Source organism: Pagrus major, chromosome 9 (assembly GCF_040436345.1).
Source record: "Pagrus major chromosome 9, Pma_NU_1.0".
In the NCBI taxonomy this organism is placed as follows: domain Eukaryota; kingdom Metazoa; phylum Chordata; class Actinopteri; order Spariformes; family Sparidae; genus Pagrus; species Pagrus major.
Genome location: NC_133223.1, coordinates 13,970,924 through 13,993,988, shown reverse-complemented (window position 1 = coordinate 13,993,988; position 23,065 = coordinate 13,970,924). Strand labels below are relative to the sequence as shown.

The 23,065-nt window shown below is 39.6% G+C and overlaps 3 protein-coding genes across 4 annotated transcripts; 1 reads left to right on the top strand and 2 right to left on the bottom strand.

Moving 5' to 3' along the window:
• The first annotated feature begins 222 nt into the window (after positions 1 to 222).
• On the top strand, positions 223 to 7,832 carry lamp1b (lysosomal associated membrane protein 1b). The gene is made up of 6 exons (XM_073473718.1): positions 223 to 628; positions 3,028 to 3,221; positions 3,309 to 3,437; positions 3,623 to 3,689; positions 5,217 to 5,384; positions 5,474 to 7,832. The coding sequence occupies exons 1-6, from the start codon at positions 568 to 570 to the stop codon at positions 5,611 to 5,613; spliced, it is 759 nt and encodes a 252-aa protein (XP_073329819.1). The 5' UTR covers positions 223 to 567; the 3' UTR covers positions 5,614 to 7,832.
• A 1,474-nt stretch (positions 7,833 to 9,306) lies between these two features.
• On the bottom strand, positions 9,307 to 14,421 carry LOC141002799 (growth hormone-regulated TBC protein 1-A-like). The gene is made up of 8 exons (XM_073474195.1): positions 14,404 to 14,421; positions 13,737 to 13,882; positions 13,487 to 13,645; positions 12,410 to 12,534; positions 12,135 to 12,231; positions 10,464 to 10,636; positions 10,187 to 10,372; positions 9,307 to 9,679 (listed from the first exon to the last, which is right to left on the bottom strand). Exons 2-8 carry the CDS (start codon positions 13,828 to 13,830, stop codon positions 9,578 to 9,580), a joined length of 936 nt encoding a protein of 311 aa, XP_073330296.1. The 5' UTR covers positions 13,831 to 13,882; positions 14,404 to 14,421; the 3' UTR covers positions 9,307 to 9,577.
• A 1,150-nt stretch (positions 14,422 to 15,571) lies between these two features.
• dcun1d2a (DCN1, defective in cullin neddylation 1, domain containing 2a) lies at positions 15,572 to 22,403 on the bottom strand. 2 transcript variants are annotated; one of them, XM_073473540.1, is made up of 7 exons: positions 22,369 to 22,403; positions 19,242 to 19,458; positions 18,933 to 19,101; positions 18,492 to 18,622; positions 18,313 to 18,395; positions 17,580 to 17,676; positions 15,572 to 17,026 (listed from the first exon to the last, which is right to left on the bottom strand). In XM_073473540.1, exons 1-7 carry the CDS (start codon positions 22,369 to 22,371, stop codon positions 16,947 to 16,949), a joined length of 780 nt encoding a protein of 259 aa, XP_073329641.1. In that variant the 5' UTR covers positions 22,372 to 22,403; the 3' UTR covers positions 15,572 to 16,946. The 2 variants fall into 2 exon arrangements, with proteins under 2 accessions (XP_073329641.1, XP_073329639.1); XM_073473538.1 differs by lacking the exon at positions 22,369 to 22,403 and having other exon boundaries at positions 19,242 to 19,587.
• Positions 22,404 to 23,065: the final 662 nt, after the last annotated feature.

Below are 23,065 nucleotides of genomic sequence, written 5' to 3'. Positions count from 1 at the left end.
ATGTGTTTTTTTAATGTAAAATCTTAATCTATAAAGTAATAAGTGACTACTGATGTTAAAGTAGAAGTACCTCGAAATTGTACTTGAGAACAGTACTTGAGTTAATATATCCATGTCATTATTGTCCTGATTTATACATTACTCTTCTTCTACATGAAATATTGGTGTTGTGTGTAGCCGCTGGTGACCACGTGACCTTCTGGGTGTTTCTTAAAGCCTCTGTCACATGATCCTGATGTCAGTCTTTGCAGCAGCGGCGGTGATGATTAAGTGTTAAAGGCGAGCTAAACTAACCTCACGACCTGCACATACGCATACAAAGACTAACCAGAACCGTCAGCGTGTTTTTTTGTTGCCAAAGAGCGGCTCCTCATCCTCTCGACAACCCAGCGAGCTGGAGTTTTATCTCCCCTCGCTGCTGTTGTGACGCCGGCTAACGTTAGCCTCGCTAAGCTAGCACAACATCACCTAGTAAGCTAACAAGCTGCGCCCTGCCTCTCAGCCTCTCTGTGCGTGAGTCTGTTGTTGTGTTGCTGTGATTTCGCGCTGAGCACCTCGGAGAGAAACATGAAGCAGACGTGTGGTGTCCAGTCATGGTGCCTGGGAGTAACGTTACAGCTGATTTTAGGTGAGTATTGTCTGAGTATTAATGTTACTCGGAAGGTCACAGATGTCCTCTCCTCAACTAGTTAGTTGGACTGGCTAATGGAAAAGACAACGTTTTTATTTATCTAACGATGTGTTTTTTTAATTCTGTTAACTGTAATGAGTATGAAGAAATGTAGGTTCGTGTAGCTTTTAGTTTGTCAGGCCTGTAAATGTTAGTTAATCTCTGTTTCTGTGGCTGAATCGGTGTTTTAAACCCCCAGCTGTGTTTCGGGTATGATGATATTGAGTTCACGTCTCTGTGGCGCATGTTGGCCTGATTCTCAGTTCAGTCAGAGGCTGTTCAACCAATCAATCACGGATCAATGAGGGTCAATACTGAAGCTTTGTTATCTCGTCAGTCCGCCATTGATTGTCTGGAGTCCTACCAGATATAAGAGGAAGGGAAGAGGGGAAGAATGAGGTTGAGAAATAGTGGAGTACGGTCTTCATATGACATCGCGATATTTTGAGGTTATATCGCGATACGGGATGTAGAGCACCATATTTTGAAACATTTTCAAAAGCTAGGACTGGGCGACAAAAATCAAATATCACAATATTTCTGACCAAATACCTCGATATTAATGTTGCAACAATATTGGAGGAATGACTTTTGGTACTTTTCAAAAATATTAACACAATGAGATTTTTGATTAATAATCATCAGTGATGTGGATGTAATAATAATAATAATAATAATAATAATAATAATAAGGTGGGTAAAGACAAGTATTCGAACAACTGTCTGGTAAATTCAGGAAAAATTACATCGCTTTACTGTAATGCAGCCTTTCAAACCACAGACAACACTTATGCCGTATCACGATGTAACGATATCCAAAGATCTAAGATGATATATAATTTTATATTACAATAACTTACTCAGTTCTGCAGCAAAGGATACTTGAGTCGGTTTCTTTGATAATCCATAATCAAAATGGAGGTCTGTTATTAAAAGTGGCTGGACAAAATAAATGCTTGAAACTCAAGTTATGCACTTAAATATATCTGTGAGGTTTGTGCTTTACCTGAATATGTTAAAGATCCCAAATCACGTTTCCAGACATCTTAAAATACTGTGAATAAAAACAATAACAGTGATACATTTTATTTGAATCACACTTTTTAAAACATGGGTACAGCGTGCTTAACGGGTGAAAAATAAAAATGGCACACAGACCAAATATAAAAACAAGAAAACATAAAATGGTACAAGATAAAAAAACAACACACCATAAATAAATATGATAAAGTAACGATAAAACCGATTGTATAATAAAACCACATGAAACAACAGTAAGTCAGCGGGGATAGAAGCCAGACCAGCAACAGATTTACTATAAAAAGCCATCCTAAAAAAGTAAGTTTTGAGGCGAGATATAAAAAAGGTAAATGAAAATGATCAGTTTCCTTTCGTGTGGATCGAAGACAGCGGCTCAGCACATAGGGCACAAGTAAATCTATGATGCAGGCAGGAGCAAGGCCACGTAGAGCTTTAAAAGGAACTATTAAAAGTTTAAAATCAATTCTGTACTGAACGGGTAACCACTGAAGCATTGCAAGGATCAGAGTAGAATGGTCATATTTCTTAAAAAATTATAGTAATTTAGAATAGTCATATGTGTTTATTATTCTCTTTGTTATTATTATTGATGTCTACTCCTTCTCCCTCATGTAAAATTAGTATGAACAGGCCTAAACACATTTTCATTTTAAAAGTCCAAATGGTTGGCCCTTACTTCCCTGAAAAGTCCACTCAGTGTCTCTGTACTGTAGGTTTCAAGTTTCCAAATCACACTTGTGACTCAGATTTGCGGTGAACACGAGGGGACTTTGCCCGGTCAGCAGCGGTCCTCTGTTGCACACACATTATTCTGTCATGTGAAGGTTAAACGTCCGAGTTAAGGAACCATTAATCATCGGAGCAACATTTTAGATGTTTTACTTTTATAAAACAATTATTCGTATGATTAAGTAGTCAATTGAGAGAAAGATAATGTGCATTTATTTATGTAATTATTAACTTCTTAATGTCAAACTGCAAAGTCATTATAAAGCATTAAGCATTTTACTAAAGTCTTTAATATTGTGCTGTATACATATATACATATATACAATACTGTAGGCAATAATGTTAGTTAGAAAATGTTTTTATATGTGGATGAGGGTGTTGGAAGAAGTCTTTACTTGGTTTTTCATCATATTTCATACTTTGACTAGTATGATTGTGAAAGAGGTATTACTTTGCATTCGATGTGTTTTTAAAAAAGTCTTACATTTAACATGTTGAACCTTTCAGAAACCCTCCATTTGTTAATTTAGCATTGAACTGCTTGCATCTCTGTAATACTACACTCATAACTGATTGACCTCTTGCAGCTGCCGTCCTGCACCAGGGGTCTGCGACTGTTGCTCCGCCAACAACTGCCCAAACCACTACTGCACCGCACAAGGAGCCCACCAGACCTGAAAGAGGAATCTACCACGTCAGCGGCAGCAACGGCACCGTCTGTTTAATGGCATATATGGGTCTGCAGCTCAACATCACCTTCAACTCTGTCTCCCAGAATAAGGTGCAAACACTCATGAATACTGCTGAGCTTAAACTATAGACACACGAGCAGGTTTAAGATGCTAAATGGTCCATCTTTGATTCACAGACCGTGCAGGAAGTCGTGAACATTCAGCCAAATGTGACAAAGAGCTCTGGATCATGTCGCTCAGACAGCGCCTCCCTGCTGCTCACAACGGATGCAGAGAAGACCAACCTCACCTTTGTTTTCACTCTGGTAAGTTACTGTTGGTATACATTACAACTCTGTGCATTAAAAAAACCCCTGAGCTGTTTATCTTCCTGCTTTTATTTTCACCTTGTACTTCCTGGAACAGCCACTAGATGGCAGCTGGAGCTCGAGGTAAAGTTGCTTTTCCTGTAGTGTCACTGACTTCTGGTGGTGTTGCTGTTTTACCCTAGAATGCTACGTCCAATAAGTACCACCTGAGTGAGGTGTCTCTGTCAGCAGCCTGGCCAGACATGAAAGGTGAGTGCCCTTTACCTCCCTGGGTGCATCCTCATATGGGATTAATAAGCATTTGTCCAGCCTTTACTGTGATAATTATCAGTTTTTGCACTGTCATCGGGGTTTTTATTGACTCAAAATGATGGAAAGGAAGGCACCACAACTGTAACTCATTGAAGTAATAGAAAAAATAAACAGATGTGTGAAGCTCCATATACCTATTCTCTATAACTGACTGTGATTTGATGCTCAAATATTTAGTTAATATTACACAGGAAAGCAGATAAAATCTACTCTGAAATACCAAGTACTAGGAACACCTCAATGATATGATGCAATATAATACATAAGCCCTGCAATATATCCTACCACTATGAAATATTTAGCTTTTGTCGAAACCGTGTCAGGTGTTGATTCAGCTGCCTCATGGTGAAAGGCGTTTTCTAACATTGTGATTGTTCTGGACAAAATCTGAGAAAAACACGTAGAAAAGTGTTAAGACGCCCAAATTAATCAGTCACAACTGCATGTGTAGAGTTGACACATGTTTATCCTCCATTATGACTTATATAAAGCAGGTGGCTTTACAATGTGTATACATATAATCTAATAAGAGAAGTATTTTGTTGGTGAACTGGACTACAACCTGAAAAGGTAACTGAACAGTGGTTTTGGGGATAAGCATATAAGTGCTTTTATACAGACTTAAAGGGTGATAACTATAACGATAACATCACGTCACATCACAACTATAGCAATATTAAACGCTAATTACAGATAAAACACGTTATTGTCTTTGGTGCTGATAGGGTCTCTTAAATTTTTTTTGTCCCCTCTGATGATTGGTAATTGGATAATTGTTAACTCCTAAGAATGTATAAACAAAATAAGACTTCAAAAGATGACAACTCTCATAACAGAGTGTTGGATTCTCGTAACTCCTCATCTTTGAAGAATTTCTTAAAACCCGTCCTCCTGGGTTTTCTTTTTTTGTTTCTCTGTGCAACTTACAGCAGTAACAGGTCATCGATATCCATTATCCAAAGCTGCTGACACAGCTGGAGTGCACAGCGTGTTCTTGGCGCCACTGTTTACATGTCATCTATCATCAGAGATTTTCAATCACTGACACACTCAGTCAGCTGTTAACTGGAAAACTTAGTTGTCTCTTTCTCTTGCAGCAGTCCTGTAACTGACTGTAACTGTCAACAAATTTACAGCACTTTGATTGCAATATTTATTCTGAATTGAACATGAGTTATGTGTTATTCTTTCAGTTCACCCCCCTGCAGTCATTATGCCGGTTCATCAGTTGCTTGTTTTTTAAAATGGGTCCAGTTACTGTTGAGATCAGCAAGCCTCAAATAAATCAACCACCTTCAAATAATAATAAAAAAAGATTCTTTACACACAAAGGGTGAAATTCTGCTGTCATTCTTCTCTAAAGTTTATCTTCTTTCATTTAAATGAGTTTTCCCTCTTCACCTTTCTTCTGCTATGTCCTGCTCTTATTTCTTTGTTTTCTCCCTGTTCTGTCCTCTGCTGCAGAGCCCGTCTCAGCCCATAACAACAGTCTGGACTACCTGCGGGGCACCCTGGGGTTCTCCTACATGTGCCACGAGGAGCAAACTCTGAGTGTGGACCCAAATTTGTCCATCAACACCTTCCAGGTGCAGGTGCAGCCCTTCGGTCTCACTGGAGACCAGTTTGGAGCAGGTAAACACTTCTGTCTAGTAGTATGTGAGAAGATAAGTCTATTTCTTGCTTGCTCTAAGTTGTCCTCTCTGATAATTTTACACTTTCAGCTGAGGAATGCCAGTTGGATGAAGATGACATGTTGATCCCCATCATAGTCGGAGCAGCTTTAGCTGGTCTCGTCCTCATCGTGCTCTTGGCCTACCTCATTGGCAGGAAGAGGAGCCACGCTGGCTACCAGACCATCTGAGCTCCCTCGTCACTCCCATGTTCCCCTGAGGCCAGAGTACTCTATCCCACCCTGAGATTAACCTCTGTTTTATGAGACTTAACACTTCCCCTCCACCTGTGCCCCCTCTGTCCCTCCATCCCTCATCTCTCTGCCTCTGTGTGTGCTGTTCTTCGCCCTCATCAGTAACACTAGTCATTATATCACTTTGTGGAGGTTGATATGCTCTTTCTGAACTGACCTGCTCTCTCATTAAAAATAGGGGGGACTTTGTTTGGAGATGAAGAAAACTCTTTACTGGTACGATGTAAAAGGGGGGATGGATGTTGATCAGAGGGTCCATGAGAGTCCTCAAACTGTAATGTACTATTTATGATTTCTATGAAAGGAATTTTGAGGGATTGTGGGATATGCTGCTGTAGCTTTTCTTATTGTTCATCTGCATTTGGGTGGACCATTTTTTTTTTTTTAGTGGTCTCGCCCTTAATGAGGTTCATCATTGTAAAGGGAATTTTTCAGACTATTTAACTTAATCTACTTCAGACAGTAAAGATCTGATATTTTATCACTGTAACTCTGCATTTAGCCCAAGTGTGCAGATTTTTAGGGATCAGACTACAAACACAGATATGTGAGGAGTCCTGTAGTTAGGATGCATGTCAGGATTTATTTTGTCTACTGGGATTGGTGATGATATGTCCTTTCACTCATAAAGGTTCTCAAGACATTTTGTACGGAGACTGTGGATGCAGTTAGCTTTGTGTTTGGGCATTTTGGCCCTTTTCACTTCATTTAAAGGAATAGTTCAACATGTTGAGAAATTGACGTATATTCTTTCTTACTGAAAGTCAGATGAGAACGTCGATCCAGTCTCTTACTTGCTAAATATGAAGCTATGGCTAGCAGAAGGTTAGCTCAGCTTAGCACACAGAAAGGGTCATTTGTACATTTATTTGTTTGCTAGCTTTAGAGTTTAGATTTTGTTACCGTGGAGCAGTGCTAGGCTAGCTGTTTCCCCCTGTTTATAGTCTTTATGCTAAGCTAAGCTAAGCAACTCCAAGCTTGCTCCTGGCTGTATTTTCATATGTTCAATGCAGACATGAAAGTAGTTTTGATTGTCTCATCTAACTTGAGAAAAGAGAATTTCCCAAAATGTCTAAACTATTCCTTTAAAGGGCAATTGCAACCAATTTGACACATTTCAGTGTGTTAACAGGTTGTGGGGAGGACTACTGCATATGTGAAAAAGTAGTATAAAGCCTTTTGTGGCTCCAGTAGAAGCTGCATTTAGTCTGATGAATTACCTCCTGTGATGTCACTCAGTGGCTAAGTTGCATTGTGGATAATGTAGTCGCCCGGATTTAAAAAAGGGGGTATGTCTGGTTTTGCTGTATTGATCTTGATCATTTGCGTTTAAACTTTCCCTAATGAGTCCAGCAGTGTTAAACCAGTGGACTGCTTTTCAACACCTGGCGCCTGCATTACCCACAATGCAAGTTAATCACAGAGTGACATCACTGGAGGAAATTTATCAGATTACATGCAGCTTCCTCTGGAGCCACTAAAGGCTTTATACTTCTTTATCACATACACAGCAGTACTCCTCAAGACCTGTAAACACACTTTAATGTGTCAAATCGGTGGAGTTGCTCTTTAAGTGATAGTAGCCACTCTTTCGGATTTCGCTGTTACAATATACACGCACACAAGCAGAGTTGCTTAAACAATCCTAAAAAAGAAAAGAAACAATACTGTTGGTTTAGTTGGATGAAGAAGCTCAGGACGTCACTGTCTGAACATGGTTATGTTGTTGTTTTTAGTCCTGTGGGTGGTTTTTGTTCTGGGTCCACTCTGGATTTTTGGTTTGTGAAGGGAAAGAAGTTGCACTAAAGTCCTGAGAAACAGCCCCGTGTAATGATTTAAGTGGCCAAAACGCTCTGGTCAGTGTTCATCAGTGCCTTCCCAGCTGTAACATAGATGGGATTAAAGTAAAGCCAATACCACACTCACTCACTGACGCTGTGTGCTGTCATGTCTGGGACATTTTCTTTGTGTCTCACAAAGCCTTCATGTACTGTTACTACCATAAATATGCATTATTAGATGTAGTAGGAGAAAGTGTTTTTTGTTTTGTTTTTGTCCTCCCTCATCTAAATCTCCATGTAGTGATTTAATAAGGTTTTAATGGATTTGTTTGAACTGTTTTCTAAAGGAGAGGTCAATAAAAGTGAATGAACGAAGCTGTTTGACTTCTGTTTTGTCTTTACACTGTACAGTCCAGCAGCAGTCAAACCTGTTCCTGGTTGGTTTTGTTTGTTTTGACTCTTTAGAAGTGTAGGTCACAACATTACTGTGTAAAGACTCAGAGTAAATGTTCACTTTTTTAATAGTTGAACTACAGTTTAGTTTTGATTGTAGTGGTCGTCAGTAATGCAGGTTTTATGTCCTTGACTTATTCTTTTCAGTGTGTATGTAAATGCAGGGCAGAGTCAAGTTTTCCAAGGTGTTTGACAAACATGATGTTTGACCATTGCAACAGTCCTCAGGCACCTGGGGCCTGTTACAAGAAGCATGTTCACTAACTTATTGAAATAAAGCAAGGGAAAAATATATTTACATGATGCCACCGTCCCCAGAGCTGCTGATGGTTACACATTTAGTTTAATGGATATCAGTGAAACTAAGATCAGTGGAAAGAGTTGTAAATGACCTCAAAGAGACACAGCGTGACTAAAATAAGATAGAAAATGACCACAAAGATACAAAATGATTACAAAGAGATTCAGGTGAATAAAAGACAGACAAAACGCGGCCTCGAGGGCTCTGTTGTCTTATCACCCGACTTTGGCTGTAGGCTATTTACAGTTACAAATATCTATTTACTTTTGTTTTTTGATATTAGAACATTTTTTTGTGTATTATTTATTACACTGAACAGTTATAACAAAAGAACAGTTTTTATTGCGAAGAATGGTGTTTAAATTTCTGTGAATTTTAGTTGGTTTAGGTTTTAGTCAGCAAAGGAATGCAAAGAGGCCTTTTTTTATCTCCAATTCTCACTCCTGGTAAATCATTGTCTATTTTGCAACTGGGACAACTGAGCTTAATAAGTCATTTGTCTGAGCTCAGAAATCAACATCTGGCTTTTTGTAACTGAGACATTTTTTTCACAGTTTAGTCGACTTTTTTCAGATTTTTCTTAAAGCTGCTCTAAGTGTTGTTATAGCTAACGAACAGACAGGACCGCCACTTTCTGGGGGTCTCTGTCCTGATTGGATAAAGTGGGCAGGGATACCAAAAAAATGTCTTTTCTCTTTAACTGCATGAGCAGGATGAGGAGAGACATGAGTTACTGACTAAACACTCTGTAACAGTGATGACTGTTGGAATATAGAGCTATTTAACACTTAATTTGATAACAATATCCACTTCCATATTTGTGAGGTCAGCTAAATCAGTAAAAAGATGAGACTAGTTACGAGGTTCCGGATAATAAAAAAAAGGTGAAACACAAGGCTCTGTAAATTAGGCCACAACAAATGATAAACACCTTATTTTACTTCATAAAGAGAAATGGACAGTTAGGACAGTGCTGTACTATACTCTGACAGATAAAACAGATTTTAACAACTGTTATTCTTCACAGTAACAAAAAAAATTGTACCACTCATATTACTTTTGTACAAGTAATTACAAAACATGACAGATTGAAATACTTTCTACAAAGCATCGGGTGATCTTCAAGTGTATACAGCAGTAACAACATTCTGCAGAACATGAAACCATGAGCAAAGGGTGAGCTTCAAAAACATTTTGGATCAGTTGAGAAACTTCAGCAACTTGTTGTAATACAGCAACTTATTACAGAAGAAACCAAAAAAGTCACCAGTATGTTCATTACATTAGTTAATTGCCCCTGATAGTACAGCGATGCGTTTGAATGGAAGCTGTTCAGTCAGATGGGGCAAACGGAGGATCTAAAACTTCACGGCCGTCCAGACTCCTCCTCCTGTATTCGTTGTCTGCATTTCTCTCTCAGTTTATCGATAGTTGTCATAGACAGGCTCCCGGGCTCTGTAAAGATTTTCTGTAAAATAAAAAAGAATTCAAGGTTCAAGATTATTCCTTAAGAGACATTTACGCACCAAGATGTGTTGACATGGAGCCTGCAACTTCCCTCGTAAGAACTCGGACAGCTTTCCTTGTCTTATGGTAAATTACTGTATATATTTGGGTTAACAGCTGCGGTGTGGCGAAAACAAGACATTTCGACAACTATTTGTCTGCTTTTATCCACAGTTTTTGTACATTTTATGGACCAAACGATCAACCGTTTGATCAACAGAGTATTCAGCTGAATAATTGTTATTGAAAAAAGTAGTGTTTAGTATTAGTTGCAGCCCCGAGGTGCTTAATACAGGTTGATCTTCTGCAAAGGATGAGTAGTGATGTAGAGCTGGTGTTGGTGTAAGAACTATTTGAACTGTTCTAAGCAAGGAACAGTTAATCAGATTGATGTTATAAAGGATAAAACTGGCCAATGTAACAACACCCAGTGTTTTATTTGTTCCCTGACAGTCCTTTCTCCCCGTACCTGCATGAAGGTGTGACAGTCCAGAGTGAAAGCTCCACATGTGATTTGTTTAAAACACTCGCACACATCAGGCAAAGAGCGAGCTCTCAGGATCTCAGGCTGGTGATGAACGATGAGAGTCAGAGCAACTCGGAAAAGAACCTTTGAGCCTTCGTAGAAAAGACAATCCCAGACACGCAGGACAGTCTGCAGGTATAAGAGACAAGACAAATGTCACCATGAATTCCTCATTTGTTCCATACTATTAAAGTTAAACATTAAGCCAACTTCTCCTCACCTCAATTGGTAGTATGTCAATGTAGAGGCAGATGAACCATCGTGACACCACCAGTGTCCATATGCCAGGATACTGGGCCATCAGCTGTCCCACTGCAGGAGCTTTAGCCTTCACCAGCTCCCCAAGAACCTCCTGGTCGGTCTTCAGGCCTAACATGGCCAGGCTGTGGTAGTCTACAATATCCCCAAAAAGTAGACATGTTTGCCTTTTGTATATCTGCAGCAGTAACACTTGTTGGTCAGCCTTTTAAGCACAGTTGTGAAATGGTTTTGTTTGTATCTCTCTGATCAAATCTACACAACTTAGATTGTTGTGTTGGTCCAGAACTTAATGCATAAAATAATTGTACATGTGGAGCTCCACAAGGCTGCAAAACAGGTCCACTACTTTTCATTTTTTATAGATACAACAAAGGGTCATCATGATGCACAATCCTTCATAGTCATTACTGCAAATATTATATCTGCCTCAATTACCTTAAAATCAATTTACTAGCAGTTATATTTAGTTGTAACTGAAAGATATATAATCAAACACTATGGTGCTACCTATATGACATTTCTGCTGTGATTATCCATTTCACAGCAGAGATTTCTTATTATTAATAATAAGTTCTATATTTATGTATTCCTTTTATTCCTCTAAATGTATAATGTGTTACTTCTCCTGTGTGCATTTCTTTTTTGAAATGTGTTTTAAATGAAAAGCACTGTGGGCAGCATTTTTTGTATGGAAGGTGCAATAAATTAAAAAATATATTATTATGATATATAGATTATGTACCATGTTGCTTTGCTAGTTTCTTTGATAAACTGAATCTACCCTACAGCGACATTGCTAAGACTAACTGCTAGTTTTGGGTGAACTCAAGCTGTCATTTTCTTTAGTCTGTGGCCCAGTGGGTCTCAAAACTAATGTTAATGAAAGTGTTGTTACTAATGAGATATGAAAGCACCAAACACATATTTTAGATAAGTAAGATATATACACTAAAATAACATCATTAACAAAGACAATTAATTGTATGTAAACAAACATTGTGATGGGTTCTATATACTCATTATTAAAATATTTTAGATGCATTAATTTAATCAGAGACCCAAAACCTGCTCCATGATGGCCATTATAAAACACAGTTAGCACCTGGACACCACAGGCAAATATATTCACTTTTCAGCTACAAGTAGATAAAACAGCCGAAACAGCATTTTGGTTTTCTTTCCTGAAGCCAAGATCATGTTGTGCTTCCCCTTATAAAAAGGGAAATATGCAGACCTTTGTTACAGGTTTAGGCTTAATTACTGTACTGCCTTACTCTTAGGGCTGCCCAAAACTCAAGTTCACTCAGCATGCGGCTGCCATAGCTCTAAGGTCAGTACGCTTCTTTCATCTTATGTAACTTGATCCAATTAATATTAGAGGAGATGTTAAAATCTTTAAAACTTGTTATGTGCTGAACATTTTACAGACTTGCCTTTACAAACATTGTGCTACCGGATTATGCCCCTTTCTGACAAAATAAGTTTGATTGATTAAAGGCCCTGCACCACCGTGGTTCACTTTCACTTACATTGTCTGATCAGACCTCCTCTCAGGACTGTTGGTGTTTATTCATGTAATTCCTGGCACGACCAACTGAGCATTAAAAAAAAAAGAAAAAGAAAAACCTACCTGGGAGAATTCTGCCCAACAATGCATCCATGAGCCAGAATGACTTCTCTTCATCCTTGGTGATGATGATGAGGTAGCCTGCAATGAAGTTCATGCCCTGGAATAAACAGAGGCAGCAGTGAACTAACTGTGTGTGAGCCAGGGGTTAGTGAACACTGCATAGAAATTTACATTTGGGGATAATCCCATACATGTAAAGAGCTAGCCAGTCCTGTTCTTTAGGTCAACAGACGTTATGTTAAGTCAACTTTAAACTGTGACAGTGTTTTCTTCACCTGACAGTATCCCACTGCCTCATTATGGTGTCCGTAGGCCAGCAGCACGTTATACAGAGCCCTCTGCAGGCTCGGTTCTGCTTTGGTCTTGAAGAGGACGTTGTCGGGAAAGGTCCTGTGCATGTCTTACAAAAAAAACATGACGAGAATTGTACTATGTTATCGATCTGTGTACAAGTTGTTTAAGTTGAGGTATGGATGTTTTTGTATGACGGGGAATAGTGTATTGTAGGGATGAAGGCTTTTTCACAGGAGATGTTTTGACTTGTAGTAGAGAAAGCACAGGAGTTCCTAATATGTCTTAGTTTCCCAGTAAGCCATGACAGTGTGACGGTGAGCCAGTGTGCACGATACTGGGACTCTGAAGCTGATGCAGCTATAGGAACTCAGCAATCATTGATTTCCACATGTGAAAAACAGCTAATCATGTATGACTCAGGTGTAAACCCAACGTAATTTAGTTTTGAAGCCTTAACTGTGGGATTATGGTTGCCGCAATGTATTTTTTATTACTGAGAACACACCATGGAAGCGACTTTTCAATCACAATGTAGCCACGGCCTCAATCATACCCTGCTTTATCATCTATTTTAATCTAAATGGGACCATTATTTACCAAATGAACATCATGCTGTACTGAGGTAGACTAGAAACTAACGATTAAGATAATAAAATGAGGAAAATGTTTACTGAGGTATTAAATCAGGTGAGAAGTAGGCTCATTTTCTCATAAGCTTACATAAAATTGGTCTCCCTTTTTAAACCACTTGAGTCACCCCCTGCTGGTCATTAGAGATAATGCTGTTTAAAGGAACAAAGTTTTATACAGTCAGTGCAAACGTATGTAATTCACATGTAAAAGTGTTCATTTCTTATGTAGCCTAGAATTGTTTTTCCACATGTGACATTACTTTGTTTTCACATGTTAAAATGGGGAAATTGCTTTTGAAGAAGCAAATTTCACGTGGTTTCATGTGCTGTGTTTTGTTTCCACATTTTTGTTAGGGCTTTCACAACCATGCTTTTTCTACTGTGGCATGTCAAAATGTCTGCTGTGAAAAAGGCCTGTTGTCGCACCTATACGAATGGTTTCCTCCAGTTTGGCATCATGCTCCGCAACCAGCAGAGACTGGTAATAACCCGGGTTGCTCTCCAGTTGTTCCTGTGCACCGCTAGCTGCCATCCAAATCCTGGCACGGTGCTCGTTAGGCACACCTTTACGCACATACCTTTTCACTTCCAAAACAAAATTCAGTAATTACATTACATAACCACACCAGCATGAGAGGGCCCCAACACTAAACAGTGGTGTGTTTGTTTCTTGTACCTGTTAAGTTCTTCTCTACATGCGGCTTCTCTTGCAGGAGTTTGGACCATCTCATGGACCTTCTGTTGAGGACAGCCACATACTCGTTCATCATCTCCTTATAGGGTTCAAAATCCTGATGTCTCTCGAAGCCATAGGGGTCAACCCTGCTGGGGCAAATCCACACAGTCCAGTACCATGTACAAATGAATGACAATGCACAAAGCATGATTGTGAAGCGAGGACTGACAGCTGGGTCACTTCCCTCCCCACCCTCCTTTCTCTCTCCTATTCCCTGATGACAGACACTACAACAGCCTCCGCTGGGTAGGGTTTCTGGAGCGGGGAGATCAAATGCCCCAGCTGCACAATTAGTCCGTTTTAAATTACTTTCAAGCAGGAGCAAGGAGCAAAATTCAAGGTAAAAAATAACAGAAAATGTCATGTATTTTCCACAAAACAACTCCTGGCTATGATATTTTACAGAACTTGGTATCTGGCTTCTTAAAGCAGCTTCACTAGTTTGTTAAGTAAAACATCAATTGCAAATACAACAAGGAAATAAGGTGATGCAAATAACTGGGAGACAGGAAGGAAGCACAACAACATACATGACACAAACATACAGTAAATAAAAGAGAGACAGAACATGAAGTCGGAGTGAACACCACATCGACAAAAAGCTCACCTTTCACTGCCATTATTACACGTTTGAGGCTGAGAAACATTTCCTGTCATCTCCATTTCCACGGTGTGTCAGGTGCTGCAGGTTCAGTAGTCCACCGAAGCTATAAACAACCTGCACCGAGGAGGTATTTTCATTGGTAATACTTGGAAGAGATCCGGCTGCTGTCAAGGTAAATAACAAAGAGGTCTGAGTCTCAAATGACTCATGTTCGCTGAGAGGAGGGGCTAGTCTAAGTAACACCCAGGTAACTTCCACATGTACAGGTATGTGCTTTATTTGCATGAAAAACAATTAGAGGAAGAGAAGTGGAAACGTCTGCTTGTCATGTCCTCCTGGTGATAATGGTGACAGGACTATTGACAGAAATAAATTCACAAATGTATTAAAATAAAGGTTTATCTCTTTTAGGTGGTGGAATATTATTTCTCAGCCAGGATTGAAGGATTTAACAAACAGAAATAGGAATCCAAATTCCCCCAATGCAACGGCATCCCACTCAGACATTTTAACGGACTACAAAAAGTACAAAATCCTTTAACTGTTTAAATATATTTTATTAAAATGTAATTTCCATGCATGATCTAAATGCCGTTTAAAAGCTGTCTCCACTGTGCCAGGAATATTAACATAATTTTAAAAATCCCTCTTATTACTTTGAATGAAATTGTATTTAAAGTGACTATAATCAGTATTTCTACATCAAGAATGCAGCATGTTAGCATCTTTCAGCTTACTGTTTTGGTTTTGCAGCCCACATCTTTAATGTTTTGGTCGACTCTCACTGCCCTCATCAATCTTAGTTCCAGCAGCAGTTAGCAGGTAGACCCACTGTTTTTTTACCTGCTCAGCATGTAACAGCACAGGCATGTCAGGTTAAAGCTAATTACTATTCAAAAGATCTTGTTAAATATTGTTGATTAACAATCAACTTATGCTGTTTTATTTTTTGAGGTGAAAATACTCAAATATATAGGATCCCTACTAATTATAATTTACTTTTTAAAATGTGAGCCCAACAGGCAGAGTGACACCTTGCGCAGGAACTCAGTCAATTAAGGAAACTTGGGATCCTTGTACCGTTCTGTACTCAGTTTTAACCCTTCAAGGGAAACATTTGTGCACCCCTGATCTGACTCATCATCAAGAAAAGAACTATGTACATGAAGGATTATGGAAAAACTCATGCTTTATTCATCTTTCTTAAATGAACAATATACTTAGGCTACTTACATGATGTATCAACAATATATTCTAATTTTCACTACCTTCTGTAACACTGGACAGATGGGCTTGAACAGAAACATAAATATTGAACAGAGATATTTATTCTTAAGGCGTACTTTGTCGTCCTGTTTGTTGCCCTCTTTAGTGTCCTGGTGTCTGAACTAAGGGCTTCGCACTGCCATAACATACAGATATGTGCCATGCAATCCTAAGGGTCTGTGAACTTCTTAACTTTAAATTTCACTTCAATGCTGCTCAATAGTTGCTTTAGAGTCATTGCTATCTCAGAGGGATCACCTGAAAAAAACAAAACTCTTTCCACAACAGTTAGAAATAAAAATAAATTTGAAAGCAATACGGTGCTCCTGTGGATTGGACCGACCTACATTTAGGATTTAAGACCCACTCCCAACTGAGATTAACCTGACAAATGAATACCATAAACCATTCCCAATTATCTAAATTAAAGCACTACTTTTCACTTAGTGAAAATGTATTTGTGAAACCAGCCCGAGGTGACGTAAAATGTGTTGAACATGCTTTCAATGAGAAGCTCACAATTCCATGACTTGACATATCCACCTAATAATTAAACCAACAGCATATCATCCACGATACTGAGGCATCCTGTTAGAGCTCTTAGTATTTACTGTACATAAAAGAACCATCTTTAGCATTTATAAATTGAACGTATTTATATTATTCTTCATATAGCTCTCTTTGTAAACTGTCCCAATAGATACAGTATGTACAGTAAAAACTGCAACAGTTCTGTTGGTGCTGGTGTAGTAAGCACTCTGTCCCAAAGTGAGAGTAAGACATGGGAACTTTGCACAGTCAATCAGAGCTTCATATAACAAAACACAGCTGACTAGGAAGAATCTTTAAACACACAGTTTTCTCCTCTCCAGTCCCTTCAGAATACACACAGCCGGTGAACCTCCTCCCAGTGCTGTGTCCATTCCCACTTACAGGGCTGTGGCCTGACAGGTGCTGCTCCTCCTGGAGCAGAGCAGAGCAGAGCAGAGCAGAGCAGAGCAGAGGGGCATCCAGGACACTGAGAATCCAGCAGGAGAGACGGAGGTGAATCTGGCAATGTCCATATGATGCCTCCGTCGCAGGACGAGAACAAAAAATGTGGCCAGTTGTTCTCATAGTTTGTACTCAGCTCCCTGAAAGGTGGTTTCCTGACAGTTTCGAGTGCTTCTGTTTTCTCTCTGAAGTCTACTATTTTCACTTTTTTTTGTACAAGTCTTAAAAAAACTATGAAGTCACTGTAAAAGAAACAACGTTCTGGTTTTCCAGAGTTGGGATTGGATTTAGAGAGTCTTACGTTTTGATCCTGTTACAATTGGTCGAGCAAATTCCACAAAATCATCTATAAGGACTGGCCATGCTCCTGAGAAAGAAACAACAAGATACCAATAGTGTCACATTGGTTTAAATAGGAAAGTCCATATTCACTGTATTACTTAAGCCGTTTTCACACACATGAACTCTGGACAATGTCCGGACAATCAGGTGTGGATACTGTCCAGAGTTGCCCCTTCACACATTCTCATCCACTGGAAACACTTTATTTGGTTTAGGCGAGGGTTGTCGCCTGAGTGGAGATTGCAGCAGGGAGAATCATCGGTAATGATGGTTTGTGTAATCGTGTTTTTTCATTGATATCAATACATGTTTTTGAATGAATCAATAAACTGAATCATCATGAGGTTGCAGGGACAGTAACAGCTACTTCCAGGTAGAAAACTGGCCGTTGATTTGTATTATGGAGTTATGTGAAGCTACACTCTCAACTACACTCTGCACTGTCAACATGCCCACACTTCACTATTCACAAATCAGACATTTGCTTTGACACGTACAGCTCCTCTAGGACATTGCTGTGCATGTGTGAAAAGGGCTTTACAAAGCAACCTGATCAATGCAAAATCTGAAGGACTCACCTTCCTCATCGTAGTTTGACATATCATCTGCAATCATGTTACCAAAGTCCAACAATAGGTTCCATGTGTCCTTTGGGATGGATCGTTTATGGTGTTCCTGTAATTAACAAGTGTTGGTGAACATATTGGTATATACATAGTGTCACATATCATGGTTTCTGTTTTCTTATCACTGCAAAAAAGTGTTGACATTTTTCCCATTATAACATCATAGTGTAAATTATGATGGACTGAGAGTATGCAGCTTTTCATTTCAACCTGACACCATCTGGTTATACTCACTGATGTGCCCTTTTTGACTGAGTATGAGCTAATCAGCAAGCTGTAATAAAAGCCGGCATAGCGTTAGCTAAGTTCCTCATGAGTAGGACAAAGAGATTTCAATGAGGGATGGGCAAATCCAACTTTCTCACCCGCTATCAATTCCAATACCTCAACTCATGGTTATCTGGTGAGTACCAATCTGATATCAGTGCTGTCCCAAATGTCATTTTTATGTGTGGAAACATGAAGGCAGAGATTATTCTGACTATAATATGGCCTGTCATGACTCGATGAATGTAACTCACAGCAGAAACACAGAATATTTTAAAACTGAAGTTGATGAAGAAATTGCATTTCAGTCAGTCACATCGTTGCCAATACCTGATCTGTTTTATGGGGTCAGTATTTGGGCGTATACCAAACCAACATATTTGATCGGTGCATCTCAAATTTTACTTCTGTGACTCACCAAAAGGAATCTATTCCAAAGATCAAGGAACTTAAAACGTCCTGACAGAACTAGGTTCCAGTAGGCTACGGCCATCTCCAAGTCTGCACACAGACAAAGACAAAACATTTAATTGCATCAGTGTGTAATTCAGTGATACCATTCTGCCTCTTGGTGTTGTTTATCATCACTCTTCTTACCTAGACCCTTCTGTCCAGGATTTTTGGCAAAGTTAAAGGTGAACTGGTAGAAGTCCTTGAACTTCCCACTATCTTTGAGCTCCTGCTCTAATCTTGGCAAAAGGGCCTTCAGTTTCTCTGGGCTGTCACACCTAGAAATAAGACAACTTAAGCAATAAATAAACAAACAAACTCTAATTTAACACACACAGACACACTCAACAGTTGTCACATGATGGTCTTGATGCTGACGACAAATTAGCTGGAGTTAACTTTGACATATGAACCTCAAAAGTCACAACACTGCAACTCTTCCACTGAGTCATTCTGCGAAGACACAGAATACTCAAGCTGTGGTTGAGTAAGGACTATATATAGACAGCCTTTCCTCCCTGGAGCCACACTATGAGAATCAACATCGGGACAGTGTGTTTACGTCCCACTGTTGATGTCAACACTCACCCGAGCTCTGTCATTCCATCCAGAAACTCCTTCTTGGTGAACTCGCACTGAGTGGCGGCGCGAAACTTCCACGCGACGACCAGCACAGTGATGCTGGCTGGATCCAGCGTGAGGTCGTCACAAAACTGCTGGATCCCGTCAATACCAATCTTATTCTCATCTTGAGGATCTATCATGGAAAAAACAACAGTTGCACTGACAATTAGTGTGTATAGCACTTAAATAATACAGTACCTTTTGGAAAATCTCTGTCCTAGTAAATATATTAAATTACAGCATAAAACGCAGACTGGTAGTGATCCCACTTACCTTTGTAGCGATTGTAGAGCTGCTCCAGCTTTTTCCGGTCTACTGACGTTTTCATGGATTCCTTACAGTAGAGATCTGGATTCTGAAAATAGTTGTCGGTGGCAACCTCTAGTTTCCAGTCATTCTGCGTGAGGCAGTACACAGCTGTCTTTTCCCCAGCCTGTGTGAAGGACATGAACTGCCGTACCTTGTCCCTCTGCGAAGACTTCAGCTTATGCTGCGTAAGTACAGGACATGGGCTGTCAGACACGGGTGAGATCAGACCAGGGAACACAGACAACAACACGCAAACGCAGACTGAGACACAGACGAAAACACACAGCGAGACACACACATCTACAGGCATTCAGGCAGCAGTAAAGAGGACAGAGAAGACACTCAGAGACATTCTGACACACATTTCAAAAGGTTAGTCTGTCACACTGACAAGCACATGTTATAGGTGGCGAGCCAAGACGCTTCTGTGGCAATCATGTCCTATCCAAGAGCAACATGGGCTTTTCTAGAGGGGGATGTTGTAGATTCTCAAAGCACATGCTGTACCCGGGAGGGCCCCTCAGATAACTACAGTCATAGATGTAACATGAGTAGGGAAATGGGATGCCATCACCGGGACCTAGAGGTGCAACAAGTCTGGAGTGTAACACAAGCGCCCTGCCAGATATATATTTGGCAATATTTAAAAAAAGAACCATATTGATTTAAAAATGTTAAAAATATTGTAAGAATATATACTGTACGTGTCAAGACATTTTACAGTTTAGCAAGTGCACTTAGAAAGTTTTTAAGAAATCAGTTATGAATGCAAGCATGAAATGGTTCAGTGTACTTTTCATTCAGCTAGAACAGCTGAAACTCTGTTGCTAGGTTTGGTAGCATTTTCTAGTCCTTCTGGGCTGTGGGCAATAAGTGGGCTACAATTTGTCTTCTTTCACTATTTTTTAATCTTCTTTTAATCTACACCAACACGGCTAGACAGTGTACACCCAACATCACAACACTACCCCTCGTTGCACATTACTCTGCTCTGTTTCTCTCATACCTCTCCCTCCTGAAACAATAGCAGGTAGGAACTAATATTTACTCTTAGACAGGGGGACATAAAACACAGATGCACATGTTACGCGTGTGAATACACAAATTAAACAATAGTTACAGTGCTATAAATGATGATGGTGATGATGAGCGGTATACCAGTTTCAAGGTATATACTAGTATGAAATCGTGAACACGTATTAGTATTGCAAAAAAAAAAAAAAAGATCATATTTCAAGATTATATATCCAGTTTCATTTTGTGAAAACTAACATATAGCATTTGTTCAACCAAAAAAAAACTTATGTTGTCCCTTTAACCGTGATATTTTCTGAGATAGTTGTTTAACTTTACTTTTGATAGTTGTTTAAACGTTTAAGGCATTTTCTAAGCCAATGTCACAAGATCTACAGTGGTAAGCTGCTCAAACATTAGGATTTGTTTAAATGTCTTGGTCATTAACAAAAGATTAAAACCTATATTAAGTCCATATATACTGATATCGGCATATATGTTGTCCAATATACACAGATAAGAAGAAGATATAAGAACAAGGCATGGGATGATATGAACATTTCATGTAACGATTATGACTATAATTGCACTAAAACATACTTAAATCACATAACGTTACATTTTGTGAGGAAACAAATATTTTTATTGCATCACAGATGGGACACACATCTTTTTCAAAGGATAAATAAGTGGGGGTAACCTCATCTCCGTGTCATGTGCAAGCAATGCCTTCAGCCATGGTGACAGGCTTAGGCGACTCAAAAGAAATCATGAAACCAATATAGGACTGTATGTCAGCTACCTAGACAGCTTTATCCAGTCATTTGCGTGAAGATATAAACGATTATCTCGATTCATGATTATACTAAAAGTTCACCACATTCAACTTATTGTTACTGTTTTTATCTCGATCCACAATAAAATCTTTTACTGTTTCATTCCTAATTAAAACTTTCATTTTGAGAGATTGCAATACAGAAAAAGGTGCTTCATAATTATCAAATTCACAGTGAGGTTTACAGTCTTTGTGCACTGATGTCATTTCGGATATTAAAGTTGAACGATAAACTGTATAATATCTTGCGTTATCCATTCAATATCTTTGTCACAGGTGTTTAATAAACACTTTGAGGGATCATTGCAAAAGATATTGGTCGATCTATCGATATTGGATTTTAGTTTCGGTATCTGCCTCAAAAATCGAGTATCGTTCAGGTTATAGTTTGCAATAGTATATGAATGTCTCTTTGTTTTGGACTGTCAACTGGACAAAACAATCAACATGAAGACCTCACTGTGATGCCCAGTTTCCCTATTTTCTACACGTTTTAGAGACAATAACAACAAAACGAGTGGATACACAGAAAATTAATTAATAAGGCACACAATCTTACATCCGAGCCCTAATCGATATCATCCTGAAATATCTTCACATCACCCTACCATCTCCTCACAGCAGCTGCAGTATCTGAACACTTCACTGAAGAAGAGCAGCAGCATTTCCTGAAACCGGAGACTGTGTGAGTTCACCAGGCTGCTAATGACTTCAACACACGTTGCTGATTTCTGTTATTAACGAACACATGAAGTCAAACTGAAGTCTGTGCTGGCTGCTGTTCAGACAGCGCGGATTAATGTGCGACCAGGTGGGTAACGTTAGGTTAGCATGATCTACACACCAGCAGCTAGTAACTTCTACTGGCTAACGTTAGCTAAGTTAGCCGGGATGTATCACTGACATAATATCACGGGAACAGACTGTCAGTATGGTTACGGACATGCCGGCATTTCACTCAAACGACCCTGTGTGTGTCGGTGCTTCAGGTCCAACCGCTGACCTGCTCACAGCCGAAGTTGCCAGACTGCCAAAAAAGGGACGCGTTAGCTAACTTAGCTAGCTGCTCTCAAAATATCAACTGACCTTCCCTGTAACAGCAGCGAACACAAGGAACTGGTCATTGTAGGCTTGCCAAAACGCGACACGGCGTGTACTTTGATAATACGACAATAGTCCTGAAGGTAAGCATTAGTGGCACCAAAGCCAATGCCCGGGTTTGTGTTTATTTTGGTTACCTACCATTTTCACACCCGCTGTTTGACCAGTTTGGTAGCCCGATTGACGTTCATTGTGCGCATGCGCGGAAGTAGTCGAGCAGCTATTGTAGGTTTCAGTAGAAAGATGAGGCTGGCAGTGACTGCTCTGTTGTTGTCTGCTGTATATGCTTTAAATCAATCCGTGTGTGTGTGTGTGTGTGTGTGTGTGTGTGTATGTGAGTGTGTATGTGTGTGTGTGAGAGAGAGAGATAAAGTGGTATTTTTACTCTACTTTTTTATACACCACAGGAAAACTCCCTAAAACTGAACCCAACCCTTCACCACCAATGAACGGCAAAGTGTCTCCAGGTCTCCAGGTGCCCCCAAAGCTCCAGGTTATCTTCGTGTCAAATGCTTCATGCTCACTTAATAGGCTCTTTTCTGAGGAGATGCACAATATCAACTGACATGATAAAGGCATGAGAGTCTGTCCACCTAATCATCAAGTGCTCCCTGTGTCAAATCTGTTTTTGAGAACGTTATTGTTTAAGCTGTGTGCTCATATGGATGCATATTTCTATATGAATCTGTTTAAATCTCAAAGCAAAGCAAGTCCTGGGTCAGGTAGCATTCAGACAAAGATCATGTGCACACTTTACACAGAGAATATGAGGGTCAGGGGGTCAATGGGGGCCCAGCAGCTTATTCTTTGACCCCTTGCAGCTTAATCTAGCCAGGGG